Genomic DNA, 21,192 nt, shown 5'->3' on the forward strand with positions numbered 1-21,192 from the left:
AAACGAAATACAGGAGAACACATTTAATGTAATATCATTTGGTGGGGAGATTTTTATTTCACTGAAAAATACATGGAATCCAAATGTTCAATTTTACTTTAATCCAAACATTCCTGGTTTTTATTTTGAAAGGCAAAAGTTTTACATTTTTCTCTTCACTTCCTCCGGTAGACTAAACATTTCTCATGTGTTTAAATCTCACTCGAATATGTGCGCACATCACAGCCAAGTAATCAATCATAGCCAAGTGAATGCTCAGGTTGGGAAGATCAGGATGAAGAACACTCTGGATACAAGGCCAAGGATAGGTGCATGTGTAGATTCGACATTGACCTAAAATGCCGGTGATGGATCGAGGGGCTTGGTGACAGGACACAGCACACCTTGAGGTGGAAAGAAAGTCTCACATTTTTCCATGGAGACAATTTTACTGCTCAATGGTCTTTTTGATGTCTTTAGCTCTGGTAAGATTTCACAAGGATCCACATGAGCATGACTGTGATCAGGACAATCATAAAGTTGAGGAACAGCTCCTGAGTTGAACGCTCCATTTTTGAGAAGCTTTGAGTTTTGGTTTGTGGATTTTGGTAACTTTACCCTTGGGATGACCTGCAACTCAGCTTGTCCTACAAAGTAAGTAAAGAAAAGTCAAGAATGGTTACCATGTAAAAAGTAATTACCCTAATGGTACAGTAAGGCAAATGATCTCCCTCTATGCGTTTTCCTTTACAACTGCGAATTATGCTAAATGGCAATGTAAAAAAAAACCTTGAGATTCCACAAAAGGAGCATGAGTGGAGTGAATTAACGAGTTGTATAAGCAGATGAGTAACGTATTCCTATGGGGGATCCAACTCATGTGGTAGAGGAATGGTTGAGCGTCTTTATGCACCAAATCACAGGTACAACTTCCACTATACCACAAATGCCGAAATAATAAGTTATAGCACAGGGATGATAAATTCACAATGAAAACAGTGTAGAAGTGATAAAAACAGTGATGTCACAGTGCAGGGGTAATAAACATTTTAATGTCACAGTGTAGGGCAAGCAAAATAGCTCTGTCACAAAATGAAAGAAACTATCTTACAAATACCACCTTGCAGGGGGTGGGGGATCTACCCTATAAATCAATGACCAATCCTTTTACGAGACTTGCAACATGACCAAAGAAAAATGGCAAGATAGAAAATGTACTCAAAGCCTGTTTTGGGGTCTTTGCAGCTCATCAGTTTAGGGCTGAGTACGTTGCCCTACAGACATTGTGGGGGAAGTCCTGGTTCTCCTTAAAGAGACCAGATGAATATGGAGCGTTAGGCCACGTGCACATGTTCAGTATTTGGTGAGTTTTTAACCCCAGTACAGTATTTGTAAGCCAAAACCAGGAGTGGGTGATAAATACAGAAGTGGTGCATATGTTTCTATTGTACTTTTCCTCTGATTGTTCCACTGCTGGTTTTGGCTTCCAAATACTGATGTAAAATACTGACCGAATAATGAACGTGTGCACGTGGCCTTACAGGCAATGCTTGATGGAAAAAAACTCATTGAAATGAGCATTTTTGAAGAATAAAAGTATCTCGTAAGACAGGTAGCTACCGTATACATCAATGCATGACAAGACTGGGTCAGTTGGTCTCTTTAAATAGAACCAGAACTTCCACATGTTGCCCAAAAGAAGTCAAACTCACCCAACCAGACTCTACTCCTCACTGATGAGGGGCAAACATCCCAGTACAGGGCTGTTAGTAGATGAATTTCTGATTTAGCATTTATCAACGGTCATGTTGTAGGGCTTGGAAGGTTATGTGCACATGTTTAGTATTTGCAGCAGATTTTTCTGTTGCAAAAAAAACAGAGTTGGCAGGAAAAATGCTGCCTAAAATACTGTACATGCATTTTGCCACGTTTTTGCAAGTGTTTATGATGTGTTTTTACATGTGCTCTTTCCCATTTATTTGAATGGGTGAAAAACGCAGCAAAAATGCTGCAGATCTGAAAAAAAAATGTGAAAGTCCAAATCTGCAAGTAAAAAATAAGTAGCGTGTGCGTGACATTTCCAAAATCTCATTCACTTTGCCGGTACTGTAGTACACTGCATTTTTATCACTGACAAAGTACAGCAAAAAAGCAATGTGTGAACAAACACTTAAAAGCTTGGACGTATATGACTGCGTCCTTTCCTAAGGAGTATTTGTGAGATAGGGTCCTATTAATTGTAGTAACACTCTTGTTTGACAGTCAGTATGAATTTCTGCTTTCTTGGCCGCAAATTTCACAGACATTTTCCTTTACCAATGAAATTACCTCCCAAAATCTCTACGGTAGATGTACATATTCCTTTTAGATTCCAGTGATGAGTCATGGGCTCTAAATGGGGTTGTCTTCTCCTGGACTTTGGAGTTCAGTATTGAATCTAAACTGACCCACCAGAAGTATTTCGCCAATACAATGGTTGGTCACTTTGATGCTAACCCACAAGTGCATTGATGTCTGACTTAAAATTAGTGGACCTTCACTTAAATTGGGCCATTGACCATGTCTGATCACACGTGAACATGTGTCTGACTACTTGTTTTATGTTTTCCGCTCATGAAAGCCCGGGAACCCTCATTAAGATGGTGAGGGTGATGGACGCTTCAGTCCATCACTCAGCACTGGAGCTGCAGAATTTCTCTTCTCAGACCGTGTGGACAGTGTATCTTCTGATAAGTAGCAGCTGCACATCCTCAAGATGACCATGAAAAAATTCCATGGAGATGTGGTTACTTAGTATCAAGTGTCTAATCAGACAGATCAGTCTTAATGCATAGGAGCCAGGCTGAGGACTGAACCTTTACATAACCTTTGACAACAATGTCAAAATTGTGATACCACCGATATATGGGGTCCTGAGAACATCAGCCAACACTTGTTACTTCGTAAATCATTTCTGGTCTAGGTAGCTAAGGAAGACATTACTATGGGTGGTCTCTCACACAGATTTTTCTGGGGAAAAACTGCACTTCAGTTTTTGATGCAGAATGTAGAGTCAAACCCAGAAGTGAAATCAGAAGGATTGGCAAATTTAAAGAGGACTTGCCATGTGCCATAAATACCGTATGTATTTTTCTTTTGTTTCTGAGTCTCTCTGTTCCTGAAATATGGCCTCCATTTTAAATCTAGTCTTTTTTATTTTTACCAAAGGCCCTCAACTTTTCTCCATGGGCAACTTTTTGAAGACCACACCTAGCTGGCTACAAAGACTAGCTTTACATAAAGGGAAAAGGAGGCCATATTTCAGGAACAGAGGGGTGCAGGAACCAAAAACATGCCAGTTTATGGAGAAGTAAAAAAAAAATATTCAAATTTTTGGCAAGGGAGAGGTGTTAACCCCATATCGATCTTTAATATTTTATTTTTGTATTTTCGTTTTTTGCTCATCTTCCAAAAGCTATCATGTATTTATTTTTCAGTCTACAGTGCTTGTTTTTCATGATTTTTAATGACTTCATTTATTCTACCATTCAGTGTTTTGAAAAGTGTGAAAAATAATTACAAATACGACTCTGCAATTGTTTTTTCTACAATGTTCTTAAGCTGTTCATTGTGCAGTCAAAATTACCTGGCAGTATGATTCTCCAGGTCAGACCGATTAAAGGGATACAACATTTCTATAGCTTTTTTTTGTTGTTGTTTTGTTTTTGCTTCTTTCAGTGGTTAAAAAAAATCAGAAATTTGTAAAAAAAATAAAAATAAAAATTTCTGTAGGAAAAGAGAAGTAATTTAAACTATACATTTTGAACTTGCTTTCTTTCCTTTTAAAAACTTTTTTTTTACTTAATTTTGAAGTCCCTTTGGGAAACGTACGCTTGTGCTCATTTGTTCTTTTATACTATATTTAAGTATTATATACAGCTCTGGCAAAAATTAAGAGAGCACTGCAAAATGTTCAGTTTGTCTGATTTTTCTCTTTTTATGTATATTTTATTAGTATATAACTCAGGAAGAGTTCAGAAATCAATATTTGGTGGAATAACCATGATTTTTAATCCCAGCTTTCATGCGTCTTGGCATGCTTTCCACCAGTCTTTCACACTGCTTCTGGCGCAAAAATGTAAGCAGTTCTTCTTTGTTTGATGGCTTGTGACTATCCATCATCCTCTTTATTACATTCCAGAGGTTTTTAGTGGGGTTCAGGTCTGGAGATTGGGCTGCCCAAGACAGGGTTTTGATCCGGTGGTCTCTTAATTTTTTGCCAGAGCTGTAGTACAAATCACAGTCTCCAATGAAGACAGCTACAGGATGGTTGGCAGGCAGCAGATCCTCATCTGCCAGGAAACGCATGTGCGTTTTTGCGGCTATGCCGCATGCGTTTTTTCGTTGCATAGTGGAGACGGGATTTCATTAAATCCCCTCCACTAAGCTGTAACATCTGGACGCTGCGTTTTTGACGCTGCGGCTCAACGCAGCGTCAAAAACGCAGCGTTTCCTGAATGTGGAAACATACCCTAAGTAAGACGCTGGGTGAGAAGGAGACAACTATTGGTGCAATAGTAACAAAAATGGAAGAAATACAAAATGACTGTCAATCAACATCAGTGTAGTTGAGGTGCCTACTCTTGACCTCTGCTCCGTTCATTGTCTATTTCCAGCAGTCCCATACACAATGAATGTAGTGCAGGTTGAGCATTTGTACCTCTGCTCCAATGAACTTTGCTCCTGTGGAACTCTGTTCTTAGGTTTCCAGAGCTGCAATCTTCAGATTGCTGGAGGCCTCAGCATTTGGACCCCTAGATAGCAGCAAGATATCTGATACCTTGTTATTCCAGGATCAACCCTTCATTTTATATTCTTCAAAGATTAACCAGAAATGTATAGGGAATCTGTCAGTCAAGCAGAGGAAAGCGGGGCTGAGTCGGGACTTTGGCCAGAGATGTAGTATCTTGGGAAGTGCTTTATCGCATTCAGAGCACTTAAGCTCCATATGCATATGAATTGAAATGTCGATTTTTCGATCAGGGAGTAACAGATTACATCAGAAAAGGTGAGGATGACATTATATTCCAGAGAGCGACACAGGTTGGAGTAGATCTTTCTATCAGATTCCCTTTGAAAACTTTTTAAAACTGACTCATTTAAAAATGTGAGAACTTTAAGAGAATTTAAAGAATATGCCAACAATTGAATTTTATCTATGGCCACCGATCATTGATTGCAACACCACGGCTTAGGACTTGTTGGGTTTGTTAGGGATTGGCTTCCCCATCCGTTTTTTGGAAGTATGCTTCCTCTTAAACGCCACAGTGAAAAACGCGCAGCCAGGCTCTTAAAAATATTGAGAGTAACAGCAAAGTTGGGCTTTCCGATATCTATGTGATAGGTAGATAGGTGGAGTAATGATTCTATGAATGGGACACGTCTCCACGATTGTGTGCAGGAGAGTTCGACAATGGTAACTACAGAGTCTCTCGGTGCTGGAAGATGAGACTGAGACCTGCGCATGGTCACTGGTTATAAACAATAGTAGACTCAGCTGTAAATGTATACACAGTAAGTTTATCTAGAATTTTTCTGTTTATTCTGTGTATGCTGCTCTTTAAACCTTATATATCTGTTGTGTTCTCAGATATACTGTACATTAAACAGACAAAAGTATTGAGACTCCTCCTCATTACACATCGGGCAGCACGGTGGCGCAGTGGTTAGCACAGCAGCCTTGCAGCGCTGGGGTCCTGGGTTCTAATCCCACCCAGGACAACATCTGCAAAGAGTTTGTATGTTCTCTCCGTGTTTGCGTGGGTTTCCTCCGGGCACTCCGGTTTCCTCCCACATTCCAAAGACATACTGATAGGGATTCTAGATTGTGAGCCCCATCGGGGACAGTGATGATAATGTGTGCAAAACTGTAAAGCGCTGCGGAATATGTTAGCGCTATATAAAAATAAAGATTATTATTATAAAAATAAAGATTATTACACCTACAGGGGCCTTTGTGGCCTGCCATTCTACATCCATAGACATTAATATGGAGTTGCTCCCCGCTTTGCAACTATAACAGCTTCCTCTCTTCTAGAATCTCTTCTACGAGATTTTGGAGTTATCATTGGGAATGTCTGCCCATTCATCCAAAAGAGCATCTGTGAGGTCAAACCCTGATGTTGGAGGAGAGGCCGGGCTCACAAGCTCCGTTCTAGATCATCGCAATGGTATAGTGTGGGGTTGAGGTCCAGGCTCCATGCGGCCAATCTCCACCAACCATATCTTTATGGACCTTGCTTTGTGCACTAGGACACAGTCATGGCAGACATAAAAAGGCTTTCCCCAAACTGATCCACAATATTTGAAGTTACAATTGTCCAAAATGTATTTGATTTCTGAAGCATTAAGATTTCCCTTCGGTGACACCCCATATTGTTATCAGTCTGCCACCAAACCTTACAGCTGCCACCATGGAGTCAGACAGGAAATGTTCTCCAAACCCAGACTCATCCATCAGACGCGAGATAGAAAAGTGTGATCCATCACTGCATATACCAGGTTTCCACTGCTCTAGAGTCCAGTGACAGCATGATTTATACCACTCCATTTGATGCTAGGCATTGTGCTTGGTGATGTAAGGCTTGCTTTCAACTGCTTAGGCTAGGTTCACATTGCGTTAATGGGTGTCTGCTAGCGGACTCCGTTACATGGCGAAATTGTCGCAATTAACGCTATGTAACGGGTCCATTAGCGCACCCATTGATCGCAATGTGCTAACGCATCGCTGATGCATGCCATTTTTGGCATGCGCTAGCGATGTCCCGTTAGTTTCGGACAGACCTCGAACGCTGCTTGCAGCGTCCGAGGTCCGTTCCTCACTAGCGCAGATCGGGCATCTGCACTAGCGGGATCGCCAGACGCGATCCCTTTTGTGACATTGCGTTAGCGCAATCCGCTAGCGTATGCGCTAAACGGATTGCCCTAATGCAATGTGAACCTAGCCTTACTGATGGAAATGCTGTGAAGCTCCCGATGCAGTTTTGTGCTCTTTAATGTCGTTGAACGTTTGGACTCTGCAGTCATGGAGTTAGCTGAATATGAAGTGACTTGTTGTGCCTTCTGCTTCTCTGTATTTGTCAACCCCGTTTTGTGACTTTACGTGATCTGGCTCAGTTGCTGTATTTCTTTTCATTTTATAATGATAGCACTCATAGTCATAGTTAACCCCTTTAGCCCCAAGCCCGTTTTCACCTTTATAACCAGTCCTAATTTTACAATTCTGACCAGTGTCAATCTATGTGGTAATAACTTTGAAAAGCTTCAACAGATCCCACTGATTCTGAGACTGTTTTTTTCCGTGAACTATTTTACTTCATGATAGTGGTAAAATTTGTATGATGTGACTTGCGTTTTATTGTTGTAAAAATTGGAGACATTTTTGCCATTTTCAAACTTTTCATTTTTATGCCTTTAAACCAGAGAGATATGTCACAAAACAGTTAATAAATAACATTTCCCACATGTATACTTTACATCAGCACAATTTTTTAAACCTAATTTTTGTTGCTAGGAAGTTAGAAGGGTTAAAACTTGACCAGCGATTTCTCATTTTTCCAACAAAATTTACAAAACCAATTTTTTAAGGACCATATCACATTTGAAGTGACTTTGAGGGGAGTATATCCTATATGATAGAAAAATCCCCAAAATTGACGCCATCCCAAAAACTTCACTCTTCAAGGTGCTCCAAGCCACATTCAAAAAGTGTATTAACCCCTCAGGTGCTTCAGAGGAATTCATGCAATGTGGAAGGAAAAAAAAACGAATATTTATATTTTTTTCACAAGGGTAACAAGAGAAAATTTGCCCCAAAACTTGTTATGCAATTTCTCCTGAGCACACCGATACATACATATGTTTGTAGGGGTGAACTACTGGTTAGGTGCACGGCAGGGCTCTGAAGTGAAGGAGCATTGTTTGACTTTTTTAACTCAAAATTGACTGAAATCGAAAGCGGACGCCATGTCGCATTTGGAAAGCCCCTAATGTGTCTAAACAGTGGAAACCCCCAACAATTGACCCCATTTTTTAAACTAGAATCCTCAAGGAACTTATCTAGATGTCTATTGAGCACCTTGAACCCCCAGGTGCTTCACAGAAATATATAACTTAAAATTAAAATTTTTTCCTCAAAAATGTCCTTGAGGCCTCACATTTTTATTTTCACAAGGGTCACAGGAGAAAATGGACCACAAAAATTGTTGTGCAATTTATCCTGAGTATGCCAATACCCAATATGTAGAAGAGAACTACTGTTTGGGTGCACAGCAGAGCTCAGAAGGGAAGGAAAGTAATTTGACTTTTTGAATGCAAAATGTGCTGGACTCATTAGTGGAGGCCATGTTACATTTGGAGAGCCCCTGATGTGCCTAAACAGTGGAAACCCCCCACAAGTGACCGCATTTTGGAAATTAGACCCCTCAAGGAATTTATCTAGGCTTGTGGTGAACACCTTGAACCCATAGGTGCTTCACAGAATTTTCCCCAAAAACTATTTTTCCCACAAAAATGTTGTTTTTGCCCCAATTTTTTTTAATTTTCGCAAGGCTAGCAGGAGAAAATGGACCTTCAACTTTGTTGTGCAATTTCTGCTTATTACACCAATACTCCATATGTGGAGGAAAAACTACTTTTGAGGCACAGTGCAAAGCTCAGAAGGGAAGAAGCACCATATTGCAGTTGAGATTTTGCTGCATTGGCTTGAGAGGGGCCAGGTCACATTGGCAGAGCCCCTGAGGTGCCAGAACAGCAGAAAACAAACATAAGTGACCTCATTTTACATTCTACACCCCCCAATAAACTCATCTAGGGGTGCAGTTATCATATTGACACCACATATGCCTCACAGAATTTTATACCATTGGGTAGTAAAGAAAGAATAATTACATTTTTACCACTAAAATTTTGTTTTTGCCCTACATTTTTAATTTTTCTGAGGTCCAGGAGGAAAAAATGCACCTCAGTTTGTTCTAAAAATTTCTCCTGAGGGCGCCAATACCCTTCATGTAATTGTGAAATACTTTTCAGGCAGAGTACAAAGCTCAGTAGGAGAGGAGCACCATATTATAGTGCAGATTTTACTGTTATGGTTTGCAAGTGCCATGATCCACTGGGTGAGCCTCTGAAGCGCAAGAACAGCCGAAACCCCCCAATCCCCCATAAGTGACCCCATTTTAGATAGAGTCATAAAACCATAGAATGCTAGAGTTGGAAGGGACCTCCTGGGTCATCGTGTCCAACCCCCAGAGTCCACAGTGTCTCTATCTACCTCATTATAGGGAATCTTCCACCGGAGGTTCCGCATTAATCTTGTATTTCAGAGATGTACATGGAAACCCCTGTGTAAGCGCTCAGCGCAGAGCACAGGATAAATGTGCGCCAAGCCTTACTGCAATCTTTGGGAGGCAGAATGAAAAAATCAACAGCAGGTGAAGAATTGGTTTTATTTATTTTTTACACTGTTCTTCATGTGGTACATCATACTGTGTAGGGGACTGTAGAGGCCATCATATTGTTTTGGAGGATGTTGGGTCCATCATACTTTGTAAAGGGCTGCGGGAGCATGGTCCTGCTTGAGGGAAATCATACTGTATATAGGGAGCTGTGGGGGCATCATACTGAGTGGGGGTTGTGAGAAACATGATGCTGCAAAGTAGAATGATACTGGCTGTGGAGCTGTGGGGACATCATAGTGTGTATAGGGCTGTGGAGGCCATCATACTGGAGTCCATACTCAACCTCCACTTCATTCACATGGTGGTTCTCCAAAGCCCTAATTCAAGCCCTGAGGTTAGTAAGGTAGAGGTGTCAATAAGATGCCCCCATTACTAACCCCATAGTCACATTGTATGAAAACACAGACACCCAGAAAAAGTCCTTTAAGTGAAAGCGTGGCACAGACTCCTTTAATAATCTATTTAAACCATACTTACAACCTTGACCAATCCCTCGATGCCCTCGTCATTTGCGAAAGAGTTAAAAAAAACAATATTCCTCACCTTTCTGCAGAGATGCTGCTAATCCATTTCTCCCATGACGGGTCTAGCTCTGCATGTCAGGCTGTCATTCGTGTGCTCAGTGTCTCCCTGTGAACTCATATTTCCTGTCTGAGGGTACCGCGAGTGTGAGAAAGTTCTCCTGCTTGTGGTGCTGTCAGACAGGTCCTGCGAGTTCACAGCCAATGAACTCACTTCACCTTTCTGACGTCAGTGTGAGCACTTTGTTAAATTTTCCCATGGCGTTCGCATTGACGTTAGAAAGGTAAAGTGAGTCTGCATACCCTTTGCTGGTTATTAATTATAGGGGGACCCTACGTCATTTTTTTTATGGCCCCCCATTTTAGTAGCCAGCAAAGACTAAGTATACAGTTGTGATATTAATAGCCTGGGAAGCTCCATGGGTATTACCCCCTTCCCAGGCTATAAACATCATCCCCCAGCCGTCGGCTTTCCCTCTGCTGGTTATGACACTTTTTTTTTCAGAAACAGAATCCCACTGTACTAATTGTATTTGGCACAGACATCTGTATATCTCCCTATTCTGTGCATTTACTGTATGTAATTCATCTCTTCTGTCCTGTCGGCTCGGTTCCTGCTGTGATGTTACAGTAAACGACAGATGATTTACCAGCTTTTCTTCTATCTAGCTATCTATGTAAGATACTGTATATACATCTATAAATGTGTGTGTGTCACTGACATTTATATATCTATGTATTCTATGTGTATATATCTATTCTATCTATTCTATTCTAACCTGTCAGTGTGATTTTACTGTACGCGGCACATGAATTCCCAGCTTTTACAAGGAGATCGGAGTGTAAAAATCAGACAGCACTCGCATGGTCCAAGTGCTGTGCGATTTTTTATTTTTTTTTCTCGCACCCATTGACTTCTATTGCAGGATGCAATCCAATTTCCAATTACAATTGCAGCATGCTGCGAGTTTTTTCCAGTCCGATCGTGATCCGATCCGAGCTGGTAAAAAAAAAAAGCAGATGAACACATATTGAAGAATTATATTGGAGAAAGATAACCTTTGGCACTCAATAAGATCCAAAATGACTTGAACTTGCAAATGGTAGATTTATTATTGAACAGCCAATAATCAATCAACAGACATCACAGTTTCCAACGTTTCGGCAATATACGCCTTTGTCAAGGAAGTCTATACATAGAAAAAATAACATGGGCACTCCATTATATTGTCATGGACAACAAATCTAAACACATCATATGGCTGAACAAGTTCTCTGGGATAGAAACAGAACAAGAAACTAACAATGAGTATAAGAAAAAAATAGGGAAAGAAACCAGGTAAATGAAAAAAAGGGGGACACAGAAACCTTGTTCAAAGGTGATTTAATAACCATATAAGACCCAACCGTGATCCATAGGTGAAGAGGGAGGGAAATATGAACAAGGAAAAAACCTATAGCGAATAAAAGAATAAATTCCAAGAGTGATATATATTTTATTAATAATATACCTTTACAGAATATACACATATATGTATATACTCATATATATACACATATATATATATATATAGAATACAAGCTCACCAGTGACCCACTAGCAAGATATGAATGCATGCATACAAAGTAGTGTGTACCAGCGCATAAGCTAAGGGAAATCACGTCCCATAAAACAAAAGAATATGTATACCTGTAGGTAGTGATAACTGCCTTAGAGAAGCATAAGCACTACGTGCTAATAAGAAAAATGGCAGAACGGGCTAAAGGAAAAGAAAAAGTAAATGAAACCCACAGTATATATGGCTATGGAAAGACGTGATAACAGGGAAAAAAACATAGCACAAGTTCCAAACGGTACCTGTATTAGCAATGCGATCGGCGTGCGTCCAACAACCAGGGAGGTGAAGTGAACAGTATGTCACAAAGCGGGTTTAAATGCTGCAAAACCCATGTGGTAATATCCGGTTAAAAGTACGTCATGCAAGGGGAATACCTGAACGCAGTGAGCCGGACGCGTGCGCGGACATATTGAAGAATTATATTGGTCCGAATGCAATCTGATTTTTAATCGAATTGCATACGTCTGATTTCATCGCAAGTGGGAATGAGCCCTAAGAGAAAGAGGGACAGATCACGGCAAATTTTTGCCACACACCAATGCACGCTCATTTACCATTTTTCTACCCTGGGGCAGGAGGAGATGTCAGAGGGGGCATGGCAGTGAAGGAAATTCAGCAGCTGCCCAAGACTGCATGGCGTAGAACCAAATCTAGGACTCTCCACTGTATCAGTGACTGTTGGGACTAGAGATGAGCGAATCGATTCATGGGTTTCTGGTCCAGCATGCAAGTCAGTGGTGCATGTGAGCTGGACGGGAGGCTGCAAGTCTCTAACCTTCCGGCTTCCCTGCCCGGCTTTTGATTAACCAGAGTTGGTGGGAAATCAACAGTGTGTCCTGCTCATCTCTAGTTGGGACCTATCAATTTAATGTTTGTTCCTTCATTTACATTCGGAGTCACCAAAACTTTCTCATCTTTATGTAGCTTCACTATACGACATTCAGCTTTTTTGTGTCTGTAAGGCCGTGTTCACACACTGCAGGAATACTGTGTTTTTTGCTTTTGACAAGATCTGCACCAAACTACACAACAACAATCTTTTTCTTCTTATTTGATGTGTGCAGATGTGAAGCCGCATTTATAATGCTGTTTTATAGTACAGAAAAGCTTTGATTCTGCACTGAAAAAAGTAATTGCAGTTTTTTACATGACTTTTTTTTAGGCTTCATATAGAAGAATCTAGAGAAAAAAGACCAAAACTACACTGTTTTAGACCACAGAGGGCGCAGTTCTCATGAAGTCACATCCACTTTGCTTGGACAGTTAAACAGCAGAATTTTTGTGCAATAAAAAGCAGTCGAAAATACGTACTATTAAAAACTCTGCTTCATATCTGCCCCAAATATTGCATAAAGCAGCAGAAATAACGTAGCGTTTACGTTATGTGTGTACATGGCCTCAGCATTACGGTTGTATTACTTTTTTATGGGTTTAATAGAGAAAAAATATAAATCACGCCATTTTTTACGTAATTTACCAATCTCCATAAATAATCTGGAAGCCGTGTTGAGCGGATCATTACGATTATGGAGACACCAAATATGTCTGTGTAATGTGCCGATTTGTGATGTTCATTATTTTTTTTAAACCACGCTAAAAATTACTTTTTTATTATCAAGTGTATTTAATTCATTATTATTTTTAGCAATTTTATAGGGTGAAAAAAATCTCTTATTCTCCCTCTAAATTAAAAATACATACATTGTACACAGCAGTGTATTTCATTCAGTGTAATCTGCTTGTAGTCAGAGCCTGCAGTACAAGTCAAGTACACAAAATTATCCATATCACATCACTAGCGCGTGTGGACCAGAAGCTTAAGTGTCTGTCTGCCTGTAATGCTGAAGGTTGTGCGTTTGAGACCTGAGACTCAAAGGAAACAAAAAAATGATATTTTTATAATTGTTCATTATTATTTCTATTACTTTTATAGGAACAAAAGCAAATCTTTTTCTTTACCTCAGCATACAGGCACCATAAAAGTACATTGTTATAAACATTCTATTTCTATGGCTATGTGTAATCTGTTTCTTTGTTCACTGCCTTCAATAGAAGCTGGGACAAAGGCTATGACGTGACGGGACTCAGGACTGAACACTCAAATCGGGACAGTCCCACCAAATCTGGGCAGTTGGGAACTATGCACAATGGATGAGGGCAGTGTGAACCGAATTGATCATCTCTAAGTTCGAATACTAGTTTTTACTTCACATTTTTAGCTAACAACAGCAGAGGGTCCATAAAAGTGGAAAATACTTATTTTTTTGTATCCACTCCTTGTTTTCATTAAAAGGGATTGTCCTACTACCACAACTGATCATCTATGTACAGGATAGGTAATAGGTTGCTGATTGCTATAGGTTTTACTGATATATAACAACATCTGTAAGATGTTTGTATCAGTGGCAAATTATAATGAGGTCAATCTGGGCGGTAGCCCAGGGCCCAGTGGTGTGGGGGGACCCTGGGCTACCGCTGAGATTGACCTCGGCCGCCATCAGAGCAATACTGCCCTGACTGGCATATGGGGCACGGTGGGCAGAAGGGGCCCGCATAGGGCCCCGTCTCATCTGCTCACCAGGCCCCTACCGGCGCTGCGGCAGTTTAACACTATTGACTTGCGGGCCCGTGCCCGCACATCAATAGTTAACAGCCACTGGCCAATCGGAGGCTGGCAGCTGACGTCAGACGCAGCGTGCACGTCCCCGGCGTCTGACGTGATTGTCAGTCGCCGGCGAGTGCGTACTTCAGCTGCGTGGAGGGAGCTTCGCCGCAGGAGAATTTTAATTGAGAGCAGCGATCCGGGGGACCCAGGGCAGAATGCTGGAGACACTGGGGACAGAGATGCTGGACACAGATGAGGGCAGAGATGCTGGACACAGATGGGGGCAGAGATGCTGGACACAGATGGGGCTGAGATGCTGGACACAGATGGGGCTGAGATGCTGGGCACAGATGGGGCAGAGATGCTGGATACACTGGGGGCTGAATGCTGGACACACTGGGGGCTGAATGCTGGACACACTGGGGGCTGAATGCTGGACACACTGGGGGCAGAATGCTGGACACACTGGGGGCTGAGTGCTGGACACACTGGGGGCTGAATGCTGGACACACTGGGGTCTGAATGCTGGACACACTGAGGGCAGAAATGCTGGAGACACTGGGGGCAGAAATGCTGGAGACACTGGGGGCAGAAATGCTGGAGACACTGGGGGCAGAAATGCTGGAGACACTGGGGGCAGAAATGCTGGAGACACTGGGGGCAAAAATGCTGTAGACACTGGGGGCATAAATGCTGGAGTCATAGGGTGCAGAATGGAGATACGGGGCAGGATTGGAGACACTGGGGCAGGATTGGAGACAGATTGTGCAGGATCATGGGGCAGGATTGGATCATGGGGCAGGATGGATATGATGGAGACAGATGGGGCAGGATGAGGAGATCATATGGGGCAGGATGGGAGAACATATGGCTGAAGCCAGGAATGAGACACACAGGGGCCAGGATGGGGAATATTATTACCATAGGGACTAATTTATGGATATTATTACTGCTGTGATGTATTTATTTTATTTTTTGAGTATACTGTTTTAAATGAGGGGGCGGCCCTGTTACTGTGTAGAGTGACACTATGTTGCCTCTTTTTCCTCATGTGGTGTAATGTAGAAGTTGGGAAAAATTAAGTAATGTGTTCTGCAAGCGGAGCTCGAGATAACTGTTATTTCCTGCAGAGATGAGCCCTGGCTGGAAGAAGTGATGGCGGTCTGTACTGGATGAAAGATGAAGGACTTCACCTAGAGACGTCACTGGTGAGTCAGTGTGTTACCTATACACTGACACTATACACTGTATACTATATACAGAGCTCCTGTGTATAATGTCACCAGTGATCACTGTATAACCTCTACACAGACACTGCATACTAAGTACAGATCTCCTGTGTATAATGGTACTTATGGTGATAGTATTGTGTTTTTTTTAAAATTACTGATCAGTATTGCAGTATTAGGTCATTATGTGGTGGTAATATGTGGTCTGGACATGGTGTTGTGGTATTTGTTCCTTGTATGTGCTATTTGGTCACTTTGTGGTGGTAATATGTGGTCTGGTCATGGTGCTGTGGTATTTGTTCTTAGTATGTGATATTATTCGGTCATTGGTGGTAATATGTGGTCTGGTCATGGTGTTGTATTTGTTCCTTGTATGTGATATTATTGGTCATTTTAAAAATTGAAAAATAAATAAAAATATACCTAAATTGTATTGCATATCTTAACAAATATTTAATAGGTTACAGTAGGGTAGGGCCCGGCCAAAAGTGTCTACCGTGTTATGCGGCTTGAAAAATCTTTTGGCCAAAACAAAAGCTGCCGGTTATATGTGTGATCTGGTGATGGGAACTGTTAACGTGTGATAGGTGAGAAGTGGAGTTTCACTCAGCAACTATTTTTCTGGAATAATCTGGTTCAGGTATATGATGACCCCGTCACATGACCGGGGGGTCAACAGAGTATGAACAGCCTGGGGCCCTGGCTACCCTTAATCCACCCCTGGTTTGTATGTTCTCCCCATGTTTTCTGGGTTTCCTCTAGGTTCTCCGGTTTCCTCCCACACTCCAAAAACATACTGATGGGGAATCTAGATTGTGAGCCCCAATGGAGGCAGCGATCATGATTTCTGTAATTCACTCTGGAATTAATGGTGCTATATAAGTGAGAAAAATTACTAAATAAACTGTAAGAGTGCACAGAGACATGAGTACATTTCATCCCATCACTCGGGGGGTACCTGTACCTGGGTCCCCTTATAGACAGCCCCAGGTACTGGAAATGTTATTTTAGCACTAAACATAAGCATTAAATATCTATTCGGTAAAACTAATGCGTTTTGTGATTGTCATATTCTTCTCCTTTGAATATTTTTTTTATTATTAGGGTAGCAAAAAACTTGTATTGTCACCGCTTCTACATAAAGAGTGGATCACAAAAAACCGGACCCCAATGTACTACACAGCTGGCAGAGATGGATGCCAGGGGGCTTATTTATGTCTTACACTGCTGTGGTAAAATGAAAGCCGAGCTCTGACTGGTTGCTATGGGCAACTCAGGCTATTTTACTGTAAGGCAGTACTGATAATTAGGCCCGATGAACGTATAATGTGCCTATAATCATGACATGAAAGCGTATCACAAAGCTAGATATATACACAGACCACAGTGTGTCCGTAATGGCCTCGTCACATTTCTGTCACTTGCACCATCAGTTATTTGCCAGTTTACATAGGGTGAAACGCAGCGGCCTGTACTGTTTACATGCAGGTCGGCCATGTTACACTGTACGTTAGTGCTGTAGCCTAATACAGGGGCCATGTATAAGATTTCTCCATACCTCCGGTAAGAACATGAAAAGTCACATAATATCGCAATATGTGTTACCATATATAGTCCAGAAAGAGCGTCCAGGCCCAGATTAGTATAGAGCAGCTGTGCCCATAATTGGCCATGAGAAATGATTTTCTATAATTACTGAACCACTTACAGAATTTGCCAAGAATCATTGCAGCCACAATAAACAGCGCTCGACGTCTATTAGTTGTGCAATAATATCTAGAAGGATTTTCCTAATTAAAGCATTATTGTTTAGTACAGTCTTAAAAGATAATCCCACTTTATTATACATATTTGATATTATTTCTCTACATACAAAGTAGAGTACATTAAATTTAACTAGCTTTGGTGAGTTTGAGCTACAGGAAATGTCATTTTTTGCCCACTGAACAGACATCACTTTACCTGTGCTCTAGGCTAAGTTCACACAGGCGTATAAAAAATAATCGGATTGTCATCCATATAACATCCGCTTTTTATCTTTTTTTTTTTTTGCAGCCCTATGGCATCCATTTTTTTTATATTAGCAGTTAATAACATTTAGAAAACTAAATACATTTTTTTTGGTCCAAGTGCGATCCAACACTCATACCAATGCTATTCTGGGGCCATGCACCTGTCCGATTATTTTCTTTGGACAGAGTCGGTCTGGTGAAAAAGGAAAAATCGCAGCACACGAGTTTGATCTGATATTCGGATCGCACGAGGCCATGCAAGTAATTGAGTGCATGGGAAACATCGGACTGTACTTGGATGACATCTGAGTGCAGTGACAAAACTGTACATGACAAAAGACTCCTTCATCAGGAAGTACCACAAAAAATAATATGCTGATTACTATGGTATACTATTCTTGAGGGGCTCTTAATTTTTGTTTATTTTTATTAGATAGATAATTTCTTCTTTTTTTAATATAACTTAATTTATCCCTTAGAGCTCATATCAGATTTCTGGAGGATAAATATTTATTTTCTGTATATATTTTCAGTTACATGGAAAATATCCAGTGATAAGTCACTGGCAGAGCTGATCTGGGTGAGATCAGATCATGTAACTGCGGGGGCTAATAGTAGCCTTTGGTGTGCCGATTGTATTCAGTACATGGAGCTCATTGAGCTCTGTAGCTACATAAGAGAAGACAGATAGTGGTGGTAAATGGACAGCACTGTGCACTGTGAGCTCAGCTGGTCACAGTGCTCACAATCCACTGTGTTTGTACTATGTGCAGTGGTGAGGCTAGTGCCCTTGCCAGCCAGTGGACTAGCCAGGGCAGTGTGAGGTGACAGCGAGAGACAAGGTTCCTGACGGTGGCAGGGGGAAGGACCAGCTTAGGGCATTAGGGGAGTGCAGAGGCAGGTTCAGATTGGAGCAGGAGGTGTCCATCCCTCATTCCCTATGGGTAGGGCCCTCCTCTCCCCATTTCCAGCCCATTGAGTGTTTGTTGTGCCATCTGCTGACCGACCCCTTGGTGGGATCGTGACAGGTATACTGTATGACAGCGGTGCCGACCTTTCTCTCTTCTTCAGAGCATCTTGTTTGCATATGGATCGCCCCCAGACACAGGTCCACGCGTTTCGGTACCGGGCCCCTCTGGTTCGGTTCTGAGGCTGTCACGGTGGCTAGACCCGGTCCGCGACCCTGCTAAGGGGCGTCCAATGAAAGTAGTGGAACAGTCTGTCAGGGGTTCGTAACGCCACCTGTGGTGTTCGGTCAGGGTGACCGACGCTGCTATGGGGTCTACTGGGGTGATGGAATGGCAGCCGGATGGTATAACTTCCCACAGGTGAAGTATGTACCCAGGGCTTCCCAGTGGTGTAGGTGGCGATGGTGTGAGGTGCAGGCAATAATGAGGACACAAGGTTGCAGTCTCTTTACCTCTTTACTGAAGGCTTCAGGATGCTCTATCCAGAGTACGTTTAACAGGGCTCTCAGAGACCGGCTGGTCCGATGGGCACATCCAGAGTTTCCTTCACAGATGGAAATCGTTGCCTACCAATAGCGCCTGTGTGTTGTAGTCCTACACTGCTGAGCATTCGGAATAGTCCTCACAACTGCTGTTCTCGTTCGTTCGTTCGTTCTCTACAGCTCTCTCTCTCGTTCTTTGGTTCCAGATGTTACTAGTTTCTAACGTCCCCCAGGTATGTTATGGCTAGGACGCCACCCGTATGACGGGAAGGCTTGGAGGTCTTCCTAGAGACGCCCCTCTCCCAATGTTGCCCCCTATGTCTTCGTAGGTGTAGTAAGGTAGACAGCCAACCTATAGCTAACTGTCCAGCGGAGTTTGAAGTAAGGCCTGAAGTCAGTTACTCCTACGGTGTTCTGGCCACCGACTACGCGCCTCAGTAAGATGTTGCCTCTCTCTCTCTCGGCACGACTCTTACTGGCTCTCCTTTGTGCTTGATCTCGTTTACACGGTTCCACAATATCCTTCCCTTCGTGTCTCCTTCTTAGGATACCGCCGCAGGGTGTGCAGGCGTGGTTCTGTTACGTTCTGTTCTGTTCGCTAGGCACCTGCCAAGTTCCCACGCCCGACAGGGGCCCCCCTGTGCCTTCTCCCTGCAACACCCCCTGTCACGGGATGTTGCCTGAATTCAACCCAGTCAGCTTCTGACTAACTTCCTCCCAGCCCCTAGTTTTACCAGTGTGAGGAGTGGCCCAATAAATAAAGCCTTTTTCTCCCCCTAGTGGCCGGAGTGTGATGTGTAATGTGTTCTGGTGATACCTGGTCAGGAGAACTCCTTAGTGCCATCAGACGTACCGCTACTCCCCTTAGCGGCAGAGTGCCATACTGCAACGACCAGGTCTCTGGGGCGCTGCACATACTTACCAATTTCTAGACGGCAACATTCTGTACATCTCTTGAATCTCTGGAAACACCCACAAAAATAAAAACCTTCCAAATTTGAAAGAAACTAAAGGGGGTAAGTGGTGGAGTAGGAAGCTGAATACTCCCTGTTCCACCTTTGTATTCAACTGTATCTTCTTGTAGACCCAGATACAGTGAAAGTCAGGATATACGGATGACCTCATGGAACAGCTTCCCATGTATGGTAAGGTTGGGAGGTACAACAAAATCACCATTTCATGCTTCAGTTTCTTAGTCCTGATTTTGGCAGAAGAAACCTATCAATACACATGATAGGTGTATACTCAAGAGGACATCCAGCTTGTTGAAGGACCAGCTTAATTCAATGCCAGATTGAACCTAGTGAGTCCTTCAACCACTTTTTGAATTAGTGGTTGGAAAACGAAGAGCCTTATCTTTCAAAACTATCTAAAATCAAAACCATAATCTATCTTTGTTGCAATAACATAAAATCAGAGAGCAGCTTTCATTTATTAAACATGTCTGATAAAATTAAAGTTGCTTTTTTAGACATTTTTGATAAATCTGTCAAATTTAATCAGTTGAGAGTGGTGGTTCTCATTTCAGAGGCCATGGGAAACTAGTCTACCTATTATAATATCACATACAACTTCTCCCTCAACATGAAACACTGATCTTCAAAGCATAAATAAATAAATTCCCTTGTCCGCAGTACTAGGGTCTGTCACTAAATATGGCACAGTACCGGACTAAAAGCCACAAGTAAAACCTCCTTATGTACTCGTGTGCCTTGTTATCTGCTCATGTTTAATGTATTTGTCTATATTTACCCCGTATTCACATGTAAAGCGCCATGGAATAAATGGCGCTATAAAAATGTATAATAATAAAAAATGTATAATAATAATAAAACGTCATCATGTTCTAATTTTTTTTTGTGGCTGCTCCTGAAAGTGACACAAAAACATAACTAAGATATTCTACTTTTTTCTAAAACTACAACATTTCTTAAATAATGAACAGATTTTACCACACTGTGTAAGATGGTCTGCGACTACAAAAAATATAACAAAGCAACGAATAAATGTGCTGTCAAACCACAGTAGTCAATGCAGTGACTGTATAAATTCACGGGGCAGCATGGTGTCTCAACAGTTAGCACTGTTGCTTTGCATCTCTGGGGTCCTGGGTTCAAATCCCACCGAGGACAACATCTGCAAGGAGTTTGCATGTTCTCCCCGTATTTCCGTGGGTTTGCTTCCACGCTCAAACACATACTGATAGGCAATTTACATTGTGAGCCCCAATGAGGACAGGGATCATAATGTATGTGAAGCGCTGTGGAATATGATGGCGCT

At 41.9% G+C, this 21,192-nt stretch overlaps 1 protein-coding gene across 1 annotated transcript in view; it reads right to left on the minus strand.

Annotated features, from left to right (window-relative positions):
* Positions 1 to 316: 316 nt before the first annotated feature.
* Positions 317 to 21,192, minus strand: part of LOC138671180 (sarcolipin) — a 28,814-nt gene continuing 7,938 nt past the window's right edge. Inside the window, exon 2 of the mRNA XM_069759133.1 lies at positions 317 to 626. Coding sequence (XP_069615234.1) covers positions 456 to 551 — 96 coding nt within the window. The 5' untranslated portion in view covers positions 552 to 626 and the 3' untranslated portion in view covers positions 317 to 455. The remainder of the gene's footprint in view (positions 627 to 21,192) is intronic.

The sequence above is a fragment of the Ranitomeya imitator genome, chromosome 3 (assembly GCF_032444005.1).
Source record: "Ranitomeya imitator isolate aRanImi1 chromosome 3, aRanImi1.pri, whole genome shotgun sequence".
Taxonomy (NCBI): Eukaryota; Metazoa; Chordata; class Amphibia; order Anura; family Dendrobatidae; genus Ranitomeya; species Ranitomeya imitator.